Here is a 23,516-nt window from a genome sequence, read left to right as displayed (position 1 = left end):
CTTCCCTCCCTCCCTCCTTCTTTCTACCTGATTCAGATCCGTTCCGACGCTATGCGTATGACCGCGTCTCTCTCTGCAAGGCGAGCACCACCAGAGAGACCCGCACGCTGCTGCTGCTGCTGCTGACCGCGAGCACCTAAACGCCGGCTGACGAGCGACCCAGGCCGGGCAACAGGAGCGGGAGACGCCGCCGCTGATTAACCTCCGGCGGAGGAGAAGGTGGACGAAATTAACGTACGAAGGTAAACATTAGCCACATTTCATCGACACATAAGAGCACATAGGGGGGTGTATTTGTGCAAAGGAGGTGGCCGTGCGGTAACGGTGGCCCGTCCAGGTCACTGATAAATGTTTTCGCGTTTGTGACAGCTGAGCCGACTGATCCCATTTGACGAATATGCACGAGTTACATTGTACATTGAGATTTATTTTGCCGCCGTACAGTAGCTATAACAGCGATATGGACGGAATGGATGAGCAAGCTGGCTGAAGCGCGCGACAGCCTGTTGTGCATCGGTTTCTGTTTATAATTATTTATTTGTTTAGACCTGAAAGCCACACAAACATAATTCAACAGAGTGAAAACCAAAAAAAAAAAAAAAAAAAAAAAAAAAAAAAAAAAAAAAAAAAAAAAAAAAAAAAAAAAAAAAATATCTGTGCATGCAGTGGTTTAAAAATAAAATAAAAAAAAAAAAAAAAAATTTGTTTTTTTTTAAAATTGTTGTTTTGTGGTGGGGGGGGAACGGAGGGAAAAAAAAAAAGGGGTGTGTTTTTTTTTTTTTTGTTTACCATCTCACGCAAAAAAAAAAAAACACACCCCCCCCCCCCCCCCCCCCCCAAACACCACTCCCAACTTTTTTTTTTTTTTTTTTTTTTGTTCTTAATACATATTAAAAATAAAAAAAAAAAAAAAAAAATATTGGTTTTTTTTTTTTTATTATTTTTTTTTTTTTGTCTGTAATGAGCCATATGATCATCATCATTACAATCATCCTTCCACTGTATTTGCCCTTGTCACCTCATCATCATCTTCACCAAGGTTTTGCCTGCGTGTTTGTGTCAGGTGACTACTGGGCTCTATTTAAAAACACACAGGGCTGAACCGTAAACCCTTTAAGTGTTTTCTCACAAGCCCAGGAAGTAGAAGAGGAACCGAGAAAGAGAAGTAGCCTTTATTGTCTCTCTGAACTGAACTGAAAAATTGCAATGGAGGAAGAGGAAGAGAAATGAATAATAGTAGTAGACAAAGAGTTGGAAAAGTTGTTTATATATGTTCTTAACTTCCAGCGAGGGAGCTACCAATTCAATAATCGATAATTCATTCCTTCATCTTTTCCAGAGTTGGCCCTGGATAGAGAGATCGGCAAGAGGACGAGTGTGGCGTCCCGGAGCCTGCTGTCCCATTCATCATCCTCTCCTCTCTTCCTCTTCTTAGCCAAGCTTTTACCTCGCCAAACTCCACTCTTTCATCTCTTCTTTCCCTCTTTTATTCCTCCTACTCTGCAACTGGCAAACTTTTCATTCACACCTCTGCCTTCTCTCTTTCTCTCTGTCCTTTTTCCATCTTCCATCTATTCTTCCCTCTCTCTTCCTTTGCTTTTGACTGGGAGCTCGTCATGGCCTCTAAACTGAACCCCAACGTCCTGTATGTGGCGGAGCACGGCGAGTCTCTGGGCTCACCCCAAGCGGATTCTGAAAACACTCACATTGTAAGTACTGCTCAATCTATGTTTACAGCTGATTTAAAATATGGGATATGTGAATACTCTATGGTGCCATTTACACTTTAAAAAAATGCATGTTAATTGCACAACGTAAACCCTGCAGAATCAGAAAATAAATCCTTCATGCTTAATAAAATCACTTTTGTTGCATTTTTTTAGGAGTTTAATTTGACCTCTAAGGAGAGGGGTAGCAAACTCAAGATTTACAAGACTTGTTTATTTCTATTTGACATCATCTTAAAGCGTAACTCTCGCCAAAATGCAACCTAGGGTCTTTTTGTGAATGTACCTGAGTCAAACTTTAGTTTAAAAGCATATTTAGGACACTTTTAAGATTTACCGTATTCTCGTTTTCGGTCAAATGGCCTTTTGAATGGGAGTGCTAGGGGCACTTTCATGCTAGCCTCAAAATAGCTATTTTTAAAGCACTAAGAAGGCTCGACACAACATGAAACTATGCTTGAAGTATCACCAGGGGCTCTACACATGAACTCCAGCGTTGAGAACATTGTTTGTGTACCCAGAGTTCACTAAAAAGAGAGGTTTTGAACAACTCACCGTAGCTCTTGTTGTTTCCGGCCGCTACCACCTCGGCAGTCAAAACGAGTCGATATCAAAACAAGTAGCCATAGATTTCGTATATCCCTTGTGCACCGGTGTAGTTAAAGTGATGGTTCGAGTATTCTTTCTCGCTTGCTTTATGACCTCGAGCAGCAACACGCCCAAGATTTTTTCACCTGGGTCTAACATTGGGAGATTTACGAGTAGCTTTATCAGCTGAATAGCTTAGCGCAGGGGCTAATGGACCACGCGTGTAGCTCTCGAATGACCCCGAAATGATACCAAACGTCTACAGTAGTACAAATAGGTTATGCACTCATAAAACGATGGATTGGAAAGTTTGTAAGTACACCAGAAATTTATGAACACTTGCCTGCTCTCTTCTGCTAGCTGCTGCTGCTGCTGCTACCTGCTACCTTTCGGTGTTGTAATTTGTAGACGGCCCTAAGCACTCGTCTTACAGCAGCAACAACAGCAGAGCGCGGAAACCAGCAGGCAAGTGTTATTTACATAAACTTCTGGTGTACTTACAAACTTTCCAATCCATCGTTTTATGAGTACATAACCTGTATGTACTAGTGTAGACGTTTGGTATCATTTCGGGCATTATTAGTGGGGTCATTTAAGAGATTAGCCCCTGCGCTAAGCTATTCAGCTGATAACGCTACTCTACGCTAACTCTCCCAATGTTAGACCCAGGTGAAAAAAGCTTCTGGGGGGGTGTTTGGCTCGAGGTCATGGTGCAAAGGACCCTAGGGTGAAATTACTCCGAACCATCACTTTAAGGTGTAGAGCCCCTGGTGATACTTCGAGCAAAGTTTCATGTTGTGTCGAGCCTTCTTAGTGTTTTAAAAATACAGTGCCTTGCGAAAGTATTCGGCCCCCTTGAACGTTTCGACCTTTTGCCACATTTCAGGCCTCAAACATAAAGATATAAAACTGTAATTTTTTGTGAAGAATCAACAACAAGTGGGTCCCAATTATGAAGTGGAACGAAATTCATTGGCTATTTCAAACTTTTTTAACAAATAAAAAACTGAAAAAGTGGGCGTGCAAAATTATTCAGCCCCTTTACTTTCAGTGCAGCAAACTCTCTCCAGAAGTTCAGTGAGGATCTTTGAATGATCCAATGTTGACCTAAATGACTAATGATGATAAATAGAATCCAGCTGTGTGTAATCAAGTCTCGTTATAAATGCACCTGCTCTGTGATAGTCTCAGAGGTCCGTATAAAGCGCAGAGAGCATCATGAAGAACAAGGAACACACCAGGCAGGTCCAGATACTGTTGTGGGAGAAGTTTAAAGGCGGATTTGGATACAAAAAGATTTCCCAAGCTTTAAACATCCCAAGGAGCACTGTGCAAGCGATAATATTGAAATGGAAGGAGTATCAGACCACTACAAATCTACGAAGACCCGGCCGTCCCTCTAAACTTTCAGCTCATACAATGAGAAGACTGATCAGAGATGCAGCCAAGAGGCCCATGATCACTCTGGATGAACTGCAGAGATCTACAGCTGAGGTGGGAGACTCTGTCCATAGGACAACAATCAGTCGTATACTGCACAAATCTGGCCTTTATGGAAGAGTGGCAAGAAGAAAGCCATTTCTTAAAGATATCCATAAAAAGTGTCGTTTAAAGTTTGCCAAAAGCCACCTGGGAGACACCCCAAACATGTGGAAGAAGGTGCTCTGGTCAGATGAAACCAAAATCGAACTTTTTGGCAACAATGCAAAACGTTATGTTTGGGCGAAAGCAACACAGCTCATCACTCTGAACACACCATCCCCACTGTCAAACATGGTGGTGGCAGCATCATGGTTTGGGCCTGCTTTTCTTCAGCAGGGACAGGGAAGATGGTTAAAATTGATGGGAAGATGGATGGAGCCAAATACAGGACCATTCTGGAAGAAAACCTGATGGAGTCTGCAAAAGACCTGAGACTGGGACGGAGATTTGTCTTCCAACAAGACAATGATCCAAAACATAAAGCAAAATCTACAATGGAATGGTTCACAAATAAACATATCCAGGTGTTAGAATGGCCAAGTCAAAGTCCAGACCTGAATCCAATCGAGAATCTGTGGAAAGAACTGAAAACTGCTGTTCACAAACGCTCTCCATCCAACCTCACTGAGCTCGAGCTGTTTTGCAAGGAGGAATGGGCAAAAATGTCAGTCTCTCGATGTGCAAAACTGATAGAGACATACCCCAAGCGACTTACAGCTGTAATCGCAGCAAAAGGTGGCGCTACAAAGTATTAACTTAAGGGGGCTGAATAATTTTGCACGCCCAATATTTCAGTTTTTTATTTGTTTAAAAGGTTTGAAATATCCAATAAATTTCGTTCCACTTCATGATTGGGACCCACTTGTTGTTGATTCTTCACAAAAAATTACAGTTTTATATCTTTATGTTTGAGGCCTGAAATGTGGCAAAAGGTCGAAACGTTCAAGGGGGCCGAATACTTTCGCAAGGCACTGTAGCTATTTTGAGGCTAGCATGAAAGTACCCCTAGCACTCCCATTCAAAAGACCATTTCACAGAAAAACGAGAATACGGTAAATCTTAAAAATGCCGCTTCCTTCCTAAATATGCTTTTAAACGAAAGTTTGACTCGGGTACATTCACAAAAAGACCCTAGGTTGCATTTTGGCGAGAGTTACGCTTTAACATTGGAAATCTAAATCTTCAACACATGTGGCCCAATTTATATAACAACTTAAATTTTGTAAGAGTCAGTTTGAGTTTTTGACTATAGGCCTACAACTGTGCAAGACCAATCCCACACCTGCATTTTCCTACATATAAACTCAACTCGTCCTGCAGGTGAAATAAGACACGTACTGTAAAGCCCTTATGGGATGTCAGCTGCAAAACCATTTTTAGAATAAGTTATTTGAAATGCATTTGAAATAAAAGGCTTCATCTTGAACAGCAGCATCAGCAGTTAGTGTCAAAGTATGGATTTGAATCTTCTTAGCACACAGGAAGTGATGAATCAAAACGTAACCCATGTGTGCAGATCACTAAACAGCTGAAACTGGTTAAATCGCTCATAATCATCGGAATAGCAGCCCATCAAGCGAATCACATGCACTTTTCTCACAAGTAGGACATTTCGGTCACTAATGTCCTCTCATATGAGTTCTGGGTAGCAAAGAACTCAAAATTCTGTAAATTTGTGCTTTAAATTGCTCCAGCTTTTGTATTCTAGTAAGATGTGACATTTATACGACATCAATTTTCAACAATTATTCTTTTTTTTTTTCCCCACTCTCTCTCTTGTTCCAGACTGGAGAAGCTGGAGAAGAGTCATCAGACAGCGACGGGGAACAAGAAGAGACGTCGCACAAGTTGATCCGCAAAGTGTCTACCTCGGGACAGATAAGGGCCAAGGTAGGAAAAGACAGAGTCAAAGGGAATATATGTGTGTGTGTGTGTGTGTGTGTGTTCGTGTGTGTGTGTGTGGGTGTGTGTGGGATAAATAGCCTCGGCAGAAATTGTATTTGTTATACAGGGTCCCCAGTGAAGTGTCGTGTCATATCAGGAGATTTTACAACTTAATCTTTCACTTTTCATACATCTTGTATTATAGATGTTGGTTTTCAGCATATTTTGAGAGCTTTTTTTTTTTTTTTTATAGCTTCTTACATATTAAAACAGGACTTCTTCAAGGTGAAAACCAACATTAGCAAACCACGGCGTGCTCAAATTGTTGGAGTGCTCTTAACTTAGTTTGGGAAAGTCATGGAAAAGTCATGGAATTTTTCATCAGGGCCACGCTGGGAACCCTGATAAAACATTTGAGCTGCTCATTTATTTAAGAGGTAATATTAAGATTAAAACATCTCACCAATGAATGGATGTGTGCATGTGGATTTTTGACACTTTTTTGCCTTTTATGTGAAGCATTACTCTCCTGTCACATACACTTCTTAAAGAAGATTGAACTTGTTTTCTGCATCAGTTGTGTCTTTTCTGTGTTCAGATGTCTCTCTCTAGTGTAACTTTATCAACACTTACATCAGACTTTTATCTTATCCGACGTGTCTGTGTCTGCTGAGGTCAGCTGACTTCCTGCTCAGGCCTTGCTCACTTCCTGTTGCGCCGTTTTCCTCTCTTACTGCCACCATGATGACAAGTTATGTTCAAATCTCTGATTGCCGGTCTGACGTAATCACACAGTAATAGCTGCTTATTCGCCTTCTGCACTGTTACAGGAAGATATTGATGGTTTGATATTAGCCTCTTACTGGGAAATACACTCACACACCCAAACACACAAATCTGCCTCATTAATTATTGATGAACTAATATCTGCAATGAAAAAAGCTTTATTTTCAATGCAAACACACAGATGACAACTGTCCAAATTATTATCATACGTGTGTGTGTGAGTGTGTGTGTGTGTGTGTGTGTGTGTGTGTTAAAATCGTTATCCATTGCCAGCGTTGCCCGTCAACTGTAAATCATGCGCCGATCAATAGGAAACACAGGATACCCGGCAACCCCTGTTGTCATGGGGCTGGCATCCCATAATGCCACGTTTGTTCCTGGAGCAGATAATGGTATTGGATATCAGTCTGGTATTGATCCCCTAATCTCATCGGACACCACTGTAATGTGGTGTTGCGGGTGATGTGCATGTATAAGGGCATAGGAACACCATAGCGGGTTGCCATGGTTTCAAGGTCTCAGGGGAGGAAGTGGGGGGAAGAGATTTTTTTATATATATAGAAAAGCTGTGACCACATAGTAATATTAGTAGTAGTATAAACAAAGTAATAATTATACCTTTTTTGTGTGTCACCTGTGTATTTCTTTCTGTTTATTATTTATTATATATTATTTACCCAGTAGATTATGACATGATTTTAAAAAAAACAAAAAAAAACTTTATTAATCTAAACAAATGTATTGTTTTTCATTTGTTAAACTGTGTTATCTACAAAAAATTATATAACTATAGAATAATAATCATTTAATAACATAAAAATATATACATTGTATAAATGTATAAAAATTGACATAGACAATAATGGATTAAAAAAATAAATAGAAAGTATTTAAAAAAATGTAGTTATAACATTTAATTGTGTCTATAGCTTTTTGTAAAAAGAATTGATGAGGGAAAAGAGTAAACATAGGTTGTTTTTTCTAGACCTTTTTTATTAAAGTGAATTCCCATTAAAGGTGCTCGAAGTGATGTGACGCATTTTTTAGGCTACAAAATTTTTTGTCACATACAGCAAACATCTACTCACTATGCGCTAGCTGCCTGTCCCCTGAACACACTGTAAAAAAAACACGGTCTCTGTAGACAGCCCAGACTCCACAAACGGCAACAAAAACAAACTGCGCCAACCTGCACCACGAACCATAACAAACAGAGTTCCAGCCAATAACCGACAAGTAGGAGTTGGTTGAGTCATGAATACGCATTGTGGAAGTAGCCTATGTGCTAACGCTGCTGCAGTGATGGCTCAACCAGCTCCTTCTTGTCGGTTATTGGCTGGAAAACTGTTTGTTATGGTTCGTGGGGCAGGTTGGCGCAGTTTGTTTTTGTTGGCATTTGTGGAGCCTGGGCTGTCTACAGAGACCGTGTTTTTTTTTTTACAGTGTTCAGGGGACAGGCACCTAGCTGATAGTGAGGAGATGTTTGCTGTATGTGACGAAAAATGCTGTAGCCTAAAAAACGCATCACATCACTTAGAGCACGTTTAACATCATCACATTTATAATAAAATCAGTTTACACTGAACATATTGTGACATCTTCAACAGAAATTTTACAATTGTATTTTATGTACCGTATGTCTTGTTGAAAATGACAACTAAAATCTGACCAAACTTTCGCAGTAAATTGATTCATTTTTATGTCTAAAAGGACAGCTGACGTCAAACATCAAACATGGCACAAAACCCTAAGTGCAATCATATGTTATGTAGGATTTTGAAATATATTTCTCAAGCCTTTTTGGCTATACAGAATACTGTATACTGTATGTGGAGGACAGACCATTTGGGATAGCTTTAAAAACAGTAGCGAGTCTGGATATGTGACCTGAAAGTTTCTATAAAATGAGAATTCAGTCCTCGGTTTCACTGCGAGGAAGTCATCATGCAGCTCTTTTCCCATTGGCCGAAAGAGGCTGCTGCTTGTGGTTGCTAAGGATCTTGCATTCACCATCTGTCAATTAGATTTGACGTGCTATTGTGTGTGTGTGTGTGTGTGTGTGTGTGTGTGTGTGTGTGTCTGTGTGTCTGTGTGTCTGTGTGTGTGTGTGTTGATTAGACTGTACCTTGTGACTTAGATTAAGCTAGTCATCGACTCCAGGATTACGCTGTATTGACAACAATGGCCTGGGAAGATTAGCATGTTTGTGCATCCATTTGTTTGTTTGGGTACGTGAGCGCATTGGTGTATTGATGTGTGAATGGGAGTGTATTTTGGGTTCAGTAATATTTCCCCGCAGTGCCTCCCCTCATTTTGGCCCCCGCCTGTTACCGTTCATGATATCGCAGCGCTTGTTAAGAAGGTGCTAATTCTGTGACATGACATGACATCCTGACACCGTTGGATTAATTCAGTCCCTCGACCATTAGTCCCTAAATAATTGCACAGATGCAATGATAGCCCTTGGTAGGCGAGGCGTTTCATTTCCATGTCCCTCTGGAGATGCTCGTGTTGGCTGTAATTAAATGTCTTTGGGTTTAGATACAAGCTTTTTGATACTGGGGCATCAGCAGTGCAAAATATCTCACTGAAGTCGCTCCTCATAGTTAATTATTTTAGATTCAAGAATAATAGCCATGATTTCAGACTAAATATATATTTATTTTTGGGGTTTGATTGGATTTCTTGATGCACGTGTACATGGAACTTTCTTGATTTTTTTTTTGCTGTCATGTTAAGCCTTCAGGAAATGACATTAAAATCACCTACCCTGCCAGGTAGTATGTGGTAGGCAAGTGCTCACACCGTGAAAGTTTTGTTGCTGCTGTTTTGTAATCCAAGGGAATGGGATCTTGGAAATTTGCTAATTGGCTGACTGCAAACGTCAGCCTGCAGACTCTACTGACTGAATTGGAGTTTAAGACTGATGGCGATTGATTTGCAGTACCTGTGTGTTCTTGTTTTGATGTCTTTTGTGAGAATTAGTTTGAGTTGTTGACCTGAGGTCTTAAACTGTGTTTGACTAGTTTCTTATAGTCTTGCACCAGCCTGTTCGTGCAGAGATTGTAAGAACTCAACCCAACCCATCCTGCAGGGGAAATAAGACACATATTATAGCCCTTATGTTTAATTTTTGATATGAAACAAAATTCTCTGAGGGCGTCACAGTTGCCTCTGTGCCAAGACGTGTACCTCGTAAACCGCAGTGTCGTCTTCAGTTCTAGTCTTTGTTGCAGGTCATATCCTTTCTCTCCCCACATTTCCTGTCTGCCTCTCAACTGCATTTTGTTGATGTATTAGATCAATTAAAGGCACAAATGCCTCTTTAAATATATGTATGTATATATGTATATTTAAAGAAATGCACATAAACATTTTCCGCCCTTTTAAAATGAATGGAGCAACAGATTTCAGAGCAGCAGTGAAAATGTCAATGTTCACACATCAATTTTCAGATTACAATAAAGAAGTCAGTTTCTAATTTCAGTCATTCAAAATGTTTTTAACCAACTACATGACTAATCTAAGAAGTGAGATAGAACAACTGTTTTCAGTACCCTACTGTTTACTGTAATGGCTAGGCTCACCTCAGTGGCCTGTTCTCTTGTGACAGTGTAGGGTCTAAATTAAGGAAATCGGGGAATAGAATTACAAGTCTATGTATTTTTGTGCCAACAAGTGCCCATTGCCATAGATCCAAAGAACATATAACAGCCAATCAATAGCATACATTACATCCAGATAAATGACACTTTATTGTAGTAGAACACAGCATAATTCACAGTCCAGTGTAGGTAATCAATACCAAGTAATGCATTGGATCTTGAAAAACAGATATGTTTTGTCCATATGTATTAACTTAATCCATTTTAGTTAACCATCAATTAACATCCCAAAAGGATTTACACATTACATCTATGACATTTGCATGTAGAGCCATGGACTTGGATGTCAGATGATTTGGTTTACAGAAGAGAGCAGGAACCTTTCTTACTTGATCTCAGTTAGTACACCATGCAAGATGCTACGTCACAGTATCTCAATCAGGCATTCACTGCTTTCCATGCAACTGCTGTATCTACTGAGCAATTTTGGTTTCTTGAGGACTTAAGACCTAAAATGTCAAAGTTTGTTCGACATCTTCAACTCATCTTAGACATATTCTGTCTTTCCACATTAGGACTCAAGCTAATTTCCCAACTCGGCAAATGGGACCGTCTGAGTAGCGCGTGAATGCACCATTGGCCTTGGCCGAGGTCTGCGCTCTCCAAGTGCCATTTTACGTTCAAAATATCAACATCAGACCGATCAAAGCTTGTTGCACACCAAAAACTTGGTTCTAGACAAACTTAAAACTTCAAATACGAAGAAGTTGTAAGTTGGTCCGGAGTTGAATCGTTTGTGTGTTTCAAGCTTTCTTACCATTTTAAATTATTTTGTAAGTTGGCTATCTTGGCAGGTTCAATTCAATGTTGTTTGTAATGTCAAATCATAACAGAAGTTACCTCAAGACACTTTACAAATGGAGTAGGTCTACACCACACTCTATGATTTTACAGAGACCCAACAATTCCCACAAGAGCATGCATTTGGTGCGATTGGTTGTAATTTGGTCCCTAATGGTAGACTACAATGAGTTCACACACTCCTGTCTCTTAACTGTCTGCAAACCATTTCTCTTTTGTTGAGCAGTTCATACTTCGAAGGGCTCGACAGCTAAAAAGCCATGACAGCTCCATTTTGGTCTCTGCCTCATCACTTGTCAAAGTTCACGACAGTTGAACTTGCCATTTAAATACTGGTGTGACTCTGCTTTTGTACTGCTGTCCATGGAATTCTGATTTTCCAATTGATTTGTATGGATGATCGACAGCCAAAACTGAGTGTGGTGTTTTTTTTCATTGTGTCAAGCAGCAGCAGCAGCAGCATCTTGTTTGCCGCCGGAAGCAGTTGGCAATGAGAAATTTGAGAAACAAAAATTGCTGCACAGAGTAGCTTTTATGTGTTGTGCACTCAATCATTTTAAAAGTGAAATATCCATCTTTTTCACAAGGTGAAACCAAGGTCTGGAGTTATGTCTATAACTGTATGTCCTTTTTAATAAGCGACCTGTGACCTCCTCTGATTTAGTCTTTCTTTCTCTTTGTCGTTCTACCCCCAGGCTCAGTTACATAAGGTTTCCCACTCTTTCTTCTTCCTCTTTTTTTGCCTCATCCTCCTCTTCACCTCCTCCTCCTGTTTGTCATATTTACTATGTGGAAAATAAAGGAGACACCAGGAAGAGGATGAGGTGGAAGAGCAAATAGCTCCTGTGAATTATGTGTGATTATGATTTGTGTGTGTGGCTTTGAGTAGGACGATCATCCAAGCTGTAATGGACGTGCACATAACACACAGACAAGTAAAGGGCAGTCCCTTCATCATGTTTATTTCCACGTACACAAGACATCTCCTGTCCCTTCTTTCTTTTCTATCCCCGTCTCTCCTCCAGGCTCATTCCTATTATTCCCCTCAAACGTCTTCTCCCCTCCTCCTGTTTGTTTTCTTTCTTGAATGCTGCCCTACACTTTTTTTCTCAATTTATTTCTTTAATTTCATTTTCTTTTTTTCTCAGGAGGACTCTCCAACAGACTTATTTCTTCCAATTAAAAATATAAATTTAAAAAACACACCAGCAACCTATTCTCTATTATACTCAACCTTCTTTTCCTGTTTCTTTCTTATTATGTTTCCTATTACTTTTCTACATTATTTTTCTGTTACCATTCTTTGGAGCATCTGCACCTTGATGTGCATGCAGTAAATCTGAACTTTTCTCTGCCTGTTAAACAAACCTTCCTAAAATAGCAGCACCACTTCACTTTATATAACCAGTCGTATTTCTGTCATTTTTGAGTGGTGACCAACAGGTAACGGCTTTTTTCTTTTTCCATTCCTATGGATTTCCTGCACGGTACTTTGGAATCAAACCCCCACTATATTTGTTCTTTTTTATCTGCATCTCGCTCCCAGTGCAGAAATCTGTGTGGGTGTTCACTGCAATAGAGACGAGGATGTGTGTGTGTGTGTGTGTGTGTGTGTGTGTGTGTGTGTGTGTGTGTGTGTGTGTGTGTGTTTTTGTTGTGTGTGTGTGTGTGTGTGTGTGTGTGTGTGCGAGAGAGAGAGTGGGACGGTTAACTGAAATGGGCTTGAGGAGAGTGCATGAGTGTGTGGGATGGCCAGTGATGTGTGTGTGCTGTGATTTATGCCGTTGGCTTGATGTGATGCAGCTGCAATAGTGTGTGGGTCAATACTGAGAGAGATGGAGAGAGAGATATAGGTAGACAAAAGGGAGAAAATTAGTAAGTGGAAGAGAGATGGAGGCAGAGTGGAAAGTAGCAGAGAGGGGCAGATCCAGAGTCAGTTATATAAGACGTCCACACAGCGAGCAGCAGGCTCTAATAACCATATTTACCATCACAACAGGTTGACTGTAGAGGAGGCGGCCTGACTATTTAGGACGTGTTGTTCAGTTGCTGGTACAAAGATTGCATAAAACACATTGTTTGTATCCTTAAGGTGGAACAAACGAGCTTGGTAAACCATTTGAGAAGCCGTTTTTATGAAGGTTTTGAATTGTTTAAAATTGCTTTCTTTCTTCCTCTCCTGTTTTATTGGTGCATTGTAACCTTTTACAGCACTTAACTGCAGCAACTTGCTGATATGTGTAGTCAAAACAGATTGATTCTTTAATGTTTGGATCTCCATTAGCTTCCACAGAGTGGATGCTAGTGTTCCTGGGGACCACACAAAATGATAAGCAAACACATTTTGAAATTCAGACAGTATCAATGATACAAGAAAAGGTAGACCAGCACATAGATAAAAAACTAAACTAATTTAACATATGAGAAGGTCGAAACAATGTAAACCGAAAATAAATTGTCAGAATAACCGGCCGAAGTAAGAATGTCCTAAAAACCCTTAAAGTGGGAGCTAAAGTAGCCATGCCGATGAATATTTAAAGGAACACGCCAACTTATTGGGAATTTAGCTTATTCACCGTAACCCAAAGAGTTAAATAAGTCCATACATAACCTTCTCATCTCCGTGCGTGCTGTAACGTTGCCTGACAGCCCCAGTGGCAGCAGCCCATCACAGAAAATGCAGGTGACTGGTTCCAGCAATCCTACTGCTCCGAATTGTGACAAAAGTGACAAAATAACGCCAACATGTTCCTATTTACATGTTGTGATTTGTAAAGTCACAGTGTGTACAAAAAACAACGTAACATGAGACACAGCCATCTTCTAACCCTAAACAAACTGGGAACTATATTCTCAGACAGGCTTGCTGCAAAGCAAATCACTCCGCTCAAGTAGCAGAAGTAGCAGTGCTTCGCCTTCTGAGAGTAGTTTGTTTACGGTTAGAAGATGGCTGTGTCTCATGTTATGTTGTTTTTTGTACACTGTGTCACTCTACAAATCACAAAATGTAAATAGGAACATGTTGGCATTATTTTGTCACTTATTCGGAGCAGTAGGATTACTGGAACCAGTCACCTGCCTGTTCTGTGCTGGCCTGATGCCGCTGGAGCCGTCAGACAGCCTTACAGCACGCACGGAGATGAGGAGGGTATGTATCGACTTATCTAACTCTGGGGGTTACGGTGAATAAGCTAAATTCCCAATAAGTCGGTGTGTTCCTTTTAAAGATCAAAAGGTGTAAAAAAAAAACCAAAACCAAAAAACAGTAAATTCTCAACACAGTTCCTCAAAACACTACGCAGATGAATCGTTCTGTTCACTCTGAAGCCGCCAAAGAAATCGTGTCTCCTGCACGTAGAACAGAAGATACAAACAATATGGGAACCACTCATCAAAACGTTGTAATGTTTAGTGTCACATGTCGGTAAAATAACAGGTTAAGCTTTGAAAACCACAGTTATCTGCACTCTTTGGTCTTTTGACTGTTTGATGTGTGACTATGAGCTTATCATCTAATATAAACAGTAATGCTCTTTCAACCAGGCTTCTGATTGGCTGCCAGTTTAAAGAAAGCGGTGTGACCTAAATTAATGTTATCTTAAACTTACTTGTCTTCCCGTGTGGGGAGTCTTTTTATTATGACCTGGATACGCTATATATCATGAAAAAATTATGTTTTATGATTAGTGTCTATTGATTATAGTTTTGGTTTGAAAATGCCTCGCAAATATGTAGTCGTGAATGTAGCATGAAAAAAAATCACAGTTCCAGATCATCGCCAAATCAAATTTAACTTTTCATTAACTTGGGGTAAAAATTATAATGGTGTACTAGGGCCATTGTAGGTATAATGGCTAAGCGTAGAACTTAAAGCCACTGAGGGGCTGCTACACAGACTTGAAACAAACAGTCTATGGCTAGTAAACTATCTGACATGCTCTCTTCTACCTCACACCTTGCACCCCGTGTTACCTTTTGAAAGGTTCCTACCTAAATAATTAGACATCACTCAAAAGCACACTAGTAACACCAGTGGACAATTGATGTCCTACACTCAAAACAAATGAAAATGGCTTTTACAGTAGGTAAGACATAAACATTAGGGAGCTGGGGGGAGGGGGTTAATATTCCAGGAAACAAAGTCACAAATTTACGAGAGAAAAAAAAAAAACTAAAATTTTTTGCTTCACTTTTCATTGCTTCACTTTGCAATGTTGGATCAACCTCGTTGCCCCACAGACGCCATCGTTTTGTAATCTGTAATTATTAATTTTTTTAACCTACATGACCCTAGTACACCGTTGTAGAAAACCCTGCCAACACCATGTTAGTCAAATTGTAAAACTCAATATATATATATATATATATATGTCTTTCTGTTGACTCATTCTTTACATAAAGTATTTTTTTTTAAACCTTTATTTATTCAGGCAAGGTTCACTGAGAGGCAGCCCTGATCACATTCATACAGTTGCACACATTCATACTGCCCAGTACAACCACAGTCTGATCTGCTGGCCACTGAGCAGCTCCACTGGAGCGGTTGGAGGTTAAGGGCCTTGCTCAAGGGCACTTCAGTGGCGCTAATGAGGGAGGGGACAAGCGCTGCTCTTTCACTTTCCCCACCCAGATTTTATCCTGTCGGTCTGGGGATTGAACCGATGACCTCCCGTTCACAAGTTCGCATCTCTAACCTTTAGGCCACCCACTGCCTTGTGATAGTACTTAAAAAAGCTTGTTGATTAAAAATGTTTCTTGGCAGGTACAGTAGCTTTGGCAAGTGAGCCAAGAGGTTTCTCAAAGTGTATAAGTACAAAACCTGCAAGCAGCATTTAAAAGCTGCTGCTTTTGGGGAAATATGATTGTCTATTGTCACTGTAGTTTTCTTCAACACATATAAAAATATATTTGCAGTTCTACACATTTGCCTTATTCAAACCAGCGTGTCCCCACCTCCAGTATCACTGCTTGTACATTATAGGTAATCTATGGTAAAGCAGCTAATTTGCCATGATCCACAATCGACACAGCGTATATTATTGATTCGATATAATGAAATTACTGTACATAAGCTGTTAATCATACACAAGTATATTCAGCCAAGCACATCGACACACAGAGTCTGAATGCTGAGTTGCTCTGTCTCCCTGACTGACTGCTGTTTGTTAACTGGAGCCGTCCTACTCAGTTTCTATTGATTTGACCTCATGTTCCCCCGAGACGTCAGACCATTCATCAAGGGGACTCTTTACAGTCAAAAGAAAAGCAGGAAGTCCTCGAACTCCACTTTACATACAAGGAAAGGAGGAAGTCCTCAAAAAGCTCTGAAGAAAAGCGATTCTGGGAGTAAAAACATTCAGATTCTCAGAAATTCTTTCGAAATGTGTTTCCTTGACCAAAACAACCAACAATTTCTTAAAAACTTTAATTTTGTGATAAGGAACATTTTCTCAGACAAGGTGTCATTTTCAAATCATGAATATCTCATTTTGGAAGAGAAAGTCACTGTAATATAGGAGGTTTTAGATTGAATCTTTCCTCTGATACAAAAAGTAAAATGCCAGTGTAGATGATAATCATTTGTTGTCCATCAGGGTTGAGAAGTTTGTCAAAAACATGGATACAAACTGCAGAAAAAATGAGTTCAATTTTAAAAGTAAAATGTCCTTATTTGGAGCATAGATTGTATATAAAGATGGACAATAAGTCTCCACTTCCTCCCACCGTACAAAAGTGAAACCAAAATATCCTGGATACAGGTGCTGCCATCTTGTCATTTTGGAGCCAGAGTCTGCGCAGTAGTGATGGGGCGTTGGAGCCGCGGTATCAAAGTCCAGCCCATACACTCGCCCCCCAACCAACTAATAAAAACCAAACTTGAACAAACATTGGATAAGAACTACCTAAAATGACAGAAACCATCTTTAAGAAAAAAATATTTGACAGATACTTTGATTTTTTTAGTTTGGCCCATGTCCCACACCCTGCAGTGCCCTGCTATGCCATGAACTACTACAATTACTATTTCTGGTCATAGTTCCATTATCTTTATTGTGACTATTATTGCCATTGTTCATCACACCCCCAACCGGCACCGTCAGACACCGCCTACCAAGGGCCTGGGTCTGTCTTGCTCTTGGGGGAATTACTGAAATTGTTGGGTCTTTGTACATTGTAGTGTGGTCTAGACCTACTCTATCTGTAAAGTGTCCTGAGATAACTCGTGTTATGACTTGATACTATAATTAAAATTGAATTGAATTGTCCCATCTGCTAACTTGGAAGGGTGGGATTCATGAACTAAGCTGCAGCCAGCCACCAGGTGGCCATCAAGATGTATCGGCTTCTCTTTTGGGGAGCTGTCAAGCTGTCCATCTTCATAGACGGTCTATGTTTTGGAGCCTTGGAGTATTATTTTTTTCAAAAAGGAACATGGTTTCCACTCCTCACTTCACTTCCTGTCTCTATTTTATTTATTTTTTTACTCTCTTTTCAGTGTTTTTTTCTTTTGTGACCCGTCTTATTTCAATTCCTCGCTTTCATTGCTGCCACCTGGTTGTGCTTTATTCCTCCTGCCTTGATCTCGACATGCTCCCCCCCTCTCTCTGCTCTGACCTCCATTGCTCTTCATCCCATCCTTCCTTCCTTTCTTTCTTTTCATCCTGTCATCCCTTCATCTCTCTACTCTGTTGCTACCTTTCTTATTTCCTTCTCAGCGGCCATCTCTGGACCTTCTATAAGTCTATAAACACCGAAATGAACTCCCTTGATTAGCTAATGTAGCTAACTGCATTGCTAACAGGACTAGCTGCCTATTGTGACCTATGATATCTGTATTTATGATTGTAGTCAACTTTGTGTTTGTATTGAGGTACTAATGATTAGACCTGTATCTTCTATCTCTTCTTAGTATGTATTATTACAGATAAAAAGTTAGGTAAAAAATAACCAACAACAGCAGATCATTATTAAATACAATACAACTACATTTGCAAAAAAATTACTAATAAGCCCCAAAATGCAATTTAAATAGGTGTGTAAAGGTGAGTTGACTTCACATCCTTGTATTGATGCCACTCCATCTCAACCTCACTCTTGTTCTCCCCTCTGCGGTGTTTACGTTTTTCTCCTTTTCTTCTTTTTTTCCTATTCCAGTCTGAACGTCCCTGTCTTTGCCCTCTCCATCTTGCCCTGTCATTCCCCCTCCTCAGTTGCCGGCTGCAGACTTAAGGAAAGTGTGTGTGTGTGTGTGTGTGTGTGTGTGTGTGTGTGTGTGTGTGAGTGTGAGTGTGTGTGTGTGTGTGTGAGTGTGAGTGTGGAGTGTGTGTGTGCGTGTGTGACGAAGTTGATGAGTTATCTACAGCGGCTGTGTCTAACATAGTGACACTCACTTTGGAAATGTGCTAATGATGAGGAGACAACAATATTGTGTGTGTGTGTGTGTGTTCTCACTAATGAACTAATGTGCGCTCTCAATCTGTAACAGCTGTGTTTGTATTATCACTAATGAGCGATCACGTTTCAGTCTTGACAGGTGTGCATTGTCTGCTTTTGCGTGTGTGTGGTGTGTGTGTGTTTGTGTGTGTGTGTGTGTGTAGAGCTGTTAATGTGCTAATGTGTGTTATCAATCAGTGGAGGGTGTGTGTGTCTGTGTGTGTCCACAGGCATGTACTGTTCATCACTTAATTGTCTTCATTTGTCTGCAGTCTGCTAGCTAAAGGAGACTGACAACAGAAAGCATGAGTTCTGGTGTGTTTGTCTCGTGGATCTGAACTGATCTCTTTTCTGTGTCAGAGTGTTGCCACTCACTCTGCTGGTTCAGTAAAGTGTCACGGCACTCACACTCGTTCTTTTCTCTACTTTGTTTTTCTTCTTTCCCAGTTTTTCTTTGTTTTGTTTTTACACCTCTTTGCACCTCTTGTTTTTTCTTTTTTTAACCCTGCTTATCGCTTCATCTTTCTTTCTTTCTCAGTGGCCAAAAATAGACTCACTCATGGTTTTTCTCAGCCTCCTTTGCTTTAACAGGAAGCAAGAGACAGTCACCACAACACCAAACACTCATGTATGTACACACACACACACGCACACACAAACATGCTGCTTCTGCAATAATGCTGTCCTGAGAAAACACATCTATTTTATGATTCAGTTTATTCTTTTTGACTGCAGCTTGCAAAATCAAGTGTGTGTGTGTGTGTGTGTGTGTGTGTGTGTGTGTGTGTGTGTGTGTGTGTGTGTTCGTTCTGTCACAACCCCTGACTTGGAGTACAGCATGAAGAGTAACAGTCTGAGTCAGCAGCATGAAAAAAAAAAAAACACATCTGTTAATGACAATTGTAGAGACTGCGCTGTGTTCACACCAGCTCTATTCAGTACACTTCCGCTAGTATATTTCCTGCAATTAGCGTTATTATAGTTTTTGCAGCTACCGCGTACCTGCTATTTCGATGTACAAAGTGCATAAAAGTACAATGGGTAAAATTCCCCGGGGGCCTGATTGTGGTACCTCTGGCTTGTGTGGAGGAACAGGTGACGGCGATTGGCTGAGTTTTTTGATAGTTAGAAACTAGCCCTTTGAGGAGACGCTGTATGAAAGTGTGCTCCACTTTCCCACCCCACTTTTCTGTCGGTCCCCACCTCTGTGAATGCAGACTTGTTTAGCCATTCAGAACAGCCATAAACACTTTGGCCTTTAAACGTTGTCAGGTGACACTTTGTAAGAACCAGTTCATTTCAAGCATTCCCCCCAGCCTTATAGCACATCTCTGTCAGCATTGCAAGCACTTTAATGACTTAAAAATGTGTTTGTATTGAAATCTGTTCACTCTTTTCCTCTGCTTTCTCCACCTCATTCCACTGTGTACTCTCTGGCCTGTGCCGGTACAACTCAGTGCTCCCCTTCTTGGAGGTACGATGTTTAAGTAAGTAAGTCAGACAGGCAGGGCTGTGGGGAAGTGTTTGATGTGAGAAGACACCTCTTGCATGTCATGAACCTGCGTCGGCGTGCGTTTCGCTTCCTGCTCAGTGTGTAGCGCAGGAGGGCTCCCCTTTGTGTTCCCTGTTGATTTCTGTCAAAGTGGCTGTAATAAACGCTCAACTATTATTCAACAACACTTGTAGATAATAATTGATCAACATATTTTAGCGATCGACCAATTCTGTTTTTTTTTAGGGCCGATATAGATTATTAGTAGTTAATGAAAACAATAACCGATATTTAGAACCTATTTGCTTTTACAGTGAAAATGAAAATCTTGAAGTCAAATTTAAGATTTTGAAATGTTACAAACTCCAACACAAAACTTAGTTTAAATGCCTTAAGCAATTATTTAATAAATTAGAAACTTTCAACCTACTTTTACTGTGTAATACACAGTAAAAGAGAGTCCGATAGTGTTGTGGGCGGGACATGAAGTCAGACTCAGTGGGGAGTGAAACCGAAGCTGAGGGACAGACACAGAGCTGTAGTCGAGCCAAAGTAGCGCACTTTTTAATTCATTAACTGTATCGGTTATCAGGCAAATAAAACGCTGATACAGATAATCCGCGAACTGCCAAAAAACTGACCGATAATCGGTCTATCACTAATATATTTAGGGTATAATATCATTACTTTACAACTACTACTGCTAATGCGAATTCTGTTGCTACTAAGTCTGACTAATGGCCATACGCATGTATGGATATACAGTCATTTACAATGAGTATGGTTAGAATAACTATACCTGCAATATATTACAATGATGTTTAGACCTTGCTGAGTCCTGATTTATGATTGTAAAATGCAGTTTGAGTGTTAAAAGGACCTCAGCTTCAAAAGCTGTTGCCAAATGATGTTGCAGTTTACTGTGGCGTGCTACAACATGCAAATACTAAGACTATCTGACCTGCACCGTGACCACGCGCTAAAACACAATCTAAAACAGGAACCTTTGCCCCGCCCAGACCTTTAATCACTTGCTGTACACTACTTACTTCATGAAGATATGGAGACATATTGTGTTTATAAGGTTTTTATAGCTTCTATGGAGAAAAGGTTGATTTGAGAACCAGAAAACCGAGAGCTGGGAACAAAAAGCAGCTAAGAAAACAATTAATTTTAGGGATTTAATGGGTCAAAGACTGTCACTGATTGCAGAAGCTGTTATGAGTTATTAGTAATTCTCTCTCTATTTGACTCAGAGAACAGCAGCAGGGTGACTGTACTGGAAGGATGTGGCTTCCCTTCTAAAAAAAAACACATTTTATTTTTACACAGCTGTGTGTGTGTGTGTGTGTGTGTGTGTGTGTGTGTGTGTGTGTGTGTGTGTGTGTGTGTGTGTGTGTGTGTGTGTGTGTGTGTGTAAGAGGTTTTTAACAGGAAATCTCTAGTTATAATGAAAGCGAGTGATACAGACAGACGGAGATATAATCGACACACATATAAATAGCATAGCATGGGTAGGTTGATAGATTGATAACAGAGCAGAAGAGAGCACTTGACTACAAATGGTAGTTGTGTTTTTGTGATTTTCTGAAGACTGTAAAAGAGCAGGGGACTACCCCTCTCTCTTTTCTTCTCTTCTTCCATCCCTCCATCACATCTCTCTTCTCTTCTCTGTGTTTTCTGACTCTGCTATGCAAAGGTACAGCAATTTACAGCAATTACGCTTTGAAAATGCATTGAGCATCAAATTAAAAGAAATCTTACGTCTGGGAAATCCAGATCTGTGACCATCTTCTTTAAGAAATTAACAACTGATTTGAAGAGAGACTCCACTTACTAGCTTCCCCCCAGTAGCTTTCAATTGTATCGCATGGTCTTCATTAATGGATGAACTTTTCTCTTAGGACTTAATTCTTGACTTAGGAAATAATATAGTAGTTTGGCAAAGCTATACTAACTTAAGGTCCACTTACTAGCTTTTTTCAGACCTTGTCAACAATACGGTTAAAAGTGATATGGTTAAAAGCTCTGGAAAAAGCGAGTAAGAAGACACTGAGTTGGAATTGTGCTGTCAAACTACTATTTCCAAGGTTAATAATGAACATTGATGCTAAATTGAAATCATAACAGCTACTGAACTCGCGTGTAAAACAGATCTATGTTGACATGGTTGAAAGCTCCAGAAAAAGCCAGTAAGTGGACCTTCTGTCGGATAGTTTCAAGGTCAAGAATGAACTTTGAAGCTTAAAAGTTTAAAGGGAAAAAATGCTGGCGCAGCAACAAGTCCTTGCAAGCAAAATAAGTATTCTTCATGTTATTTGCGTACACAACACTACCGAAAGCTACGGTTGTTGTGTTTCAGGTGCACGTGTTCGATGCAAATCATTTTAAAATTAACACATTCAAATAAGGAGTAGGCCCGAGCATTTCCAGTCTAACTGTTAGACAGCTTATCAGGTTGTATAAAAATAAGGTTTTATTTATATTATGGTGCTAATTTAGCCATCGCGTTGACTCACTCCGAAAAAGACGAATGGCCTTTTAAAGCTGATATTGATGTAACTCTGTCTCTCCGTAAAGTGATCAGTGACAAGCACAAGTGATACAAATACAAAACTATTTAAACAAGCAGAACATAACCACACACACACACACACACACACACACACACACACACACACACACACACACACACACACACACACACACACACACACACACACACACACACACACACACACACACACACCTGTAACCAAGAGAGGTCTCAACCTAGTACTGCACACGTTTGACAACAATGGAGACACCTTTTTCTCTATGTTCTTTCTGCAAACATTGGCCAAAATATTGCCTCTCTGTTGGAGATCTGACTTTTATAGCTCAGACAGGGCTGAAGAAAAGTGCTCGGTGTTGCCTGCTCTCTGTGTGCAGAGACCTTGTGTTCGTTATGACGCTGTGTTGGCGTGTGCCTCGCTTGTGTTTACACTCTTCCAGTACGTCGGCGGTGTGCGGGAGGGTAAGTGCAGTTTGTCCTGATGGTGAAGGAGGCAAACCGAGTCCTAATCTCTGCATCAAAGATGGAGGGTCCAGCTTTCTCCGGATGGAACGATCACCTGCTGCTCAATCAGTGTTGTTGTGTTTTGATCTGATGTTTTGATTGGCGTAGTCTCTTTTTAGGCCCATTATCTCAAGATAAATGAGGAGTTTTGTCCCAGGCTCGCCGACTCAGTTGTAGATTCATCAAGCATGGTTTCTTTTCGATCGTGAGTGAAATATCTCTTTATTTTGTATACCTTCATGATTGATTTTCCCATTAGTGTTGCTGAAGAGTCAACAAACCGTAGATTAATGCTGAAGAGCTAATTTATTTATTAAATAAACGATGAATCAATTATAAAAAAGCAGTTACTGATTCCTTCTTCTCCACCTGCAAACATGTTTTATATGGTAATGACTTGGAAATGTGGTTTTTATGGACTAGTGGCGCCCTGAGATAAAAAGTATTGAAAAATGTCCATCGCAGTTTCTTGGAGCCTACAATGACTTCTTCAAACTGTCTAAAACCCAACGTATTTTCCACCGTTTTTGTATGAAATCTTAAAAATATGAAGTTCTATTTAACACTGTGAAACGGCAAACCGGTACTTGACCAGTTAC

General features: G+C 40.2%; 1 protein-coding gene across 3 annotated transcripts in view; it reads left to right on the top strand.

Annotated features, from left to right (window-relative positions):
* The window catches only part of si:dkey-172j4.3 (diacylglycerol kinase delta), an 87,215-nt gene that overhangs the window by 666 nt on the left and 63,033 nt on the right, over positions 1-23,516 (top strand). Inside the window, exons 2-4 of one of the 3 annotated variants that reach the window (XM_039822109.1) lie at positions 37-242; positions 1,340-1,709; positions 5,583-5,687. In XM_039822109.1, coding sequence (XP_039678043.1) covers positions 1,617-1,709; positions 5,583-5,687 — 198 coding nt within the window. In that variant the 5' untranslated portion in view covers positions 37-242; positions 1,340-1,616. Of the gene's footprint in view, positions 243-1,339; positions 1,710-5,582; positions 5,688-23,516 lie in introns of all 3 variants that reach the window. The other 2 variants (XM_039822111.1, XM_039822110.1) reach the window with 2 other exon arrangements.

This window comes from Perca fluviatilis, chromosome 14 (assembly GCF_010015445.1).
Source record: "Perca fluviatilis chromosome 14, GENO_Pfluv_1.0, whole genome shotgun sequence".
NCBI lineage: Eukaryota > Metazoa > Chordata > Actinopteri > Perciformes > Percidae > Perca > Perca fluviatilis.
The sequence above is the reverse complement of the archived record's forward strand: the minus strand, read 5'-3'. Positions and strand labels throughout refer to the sequence as shown.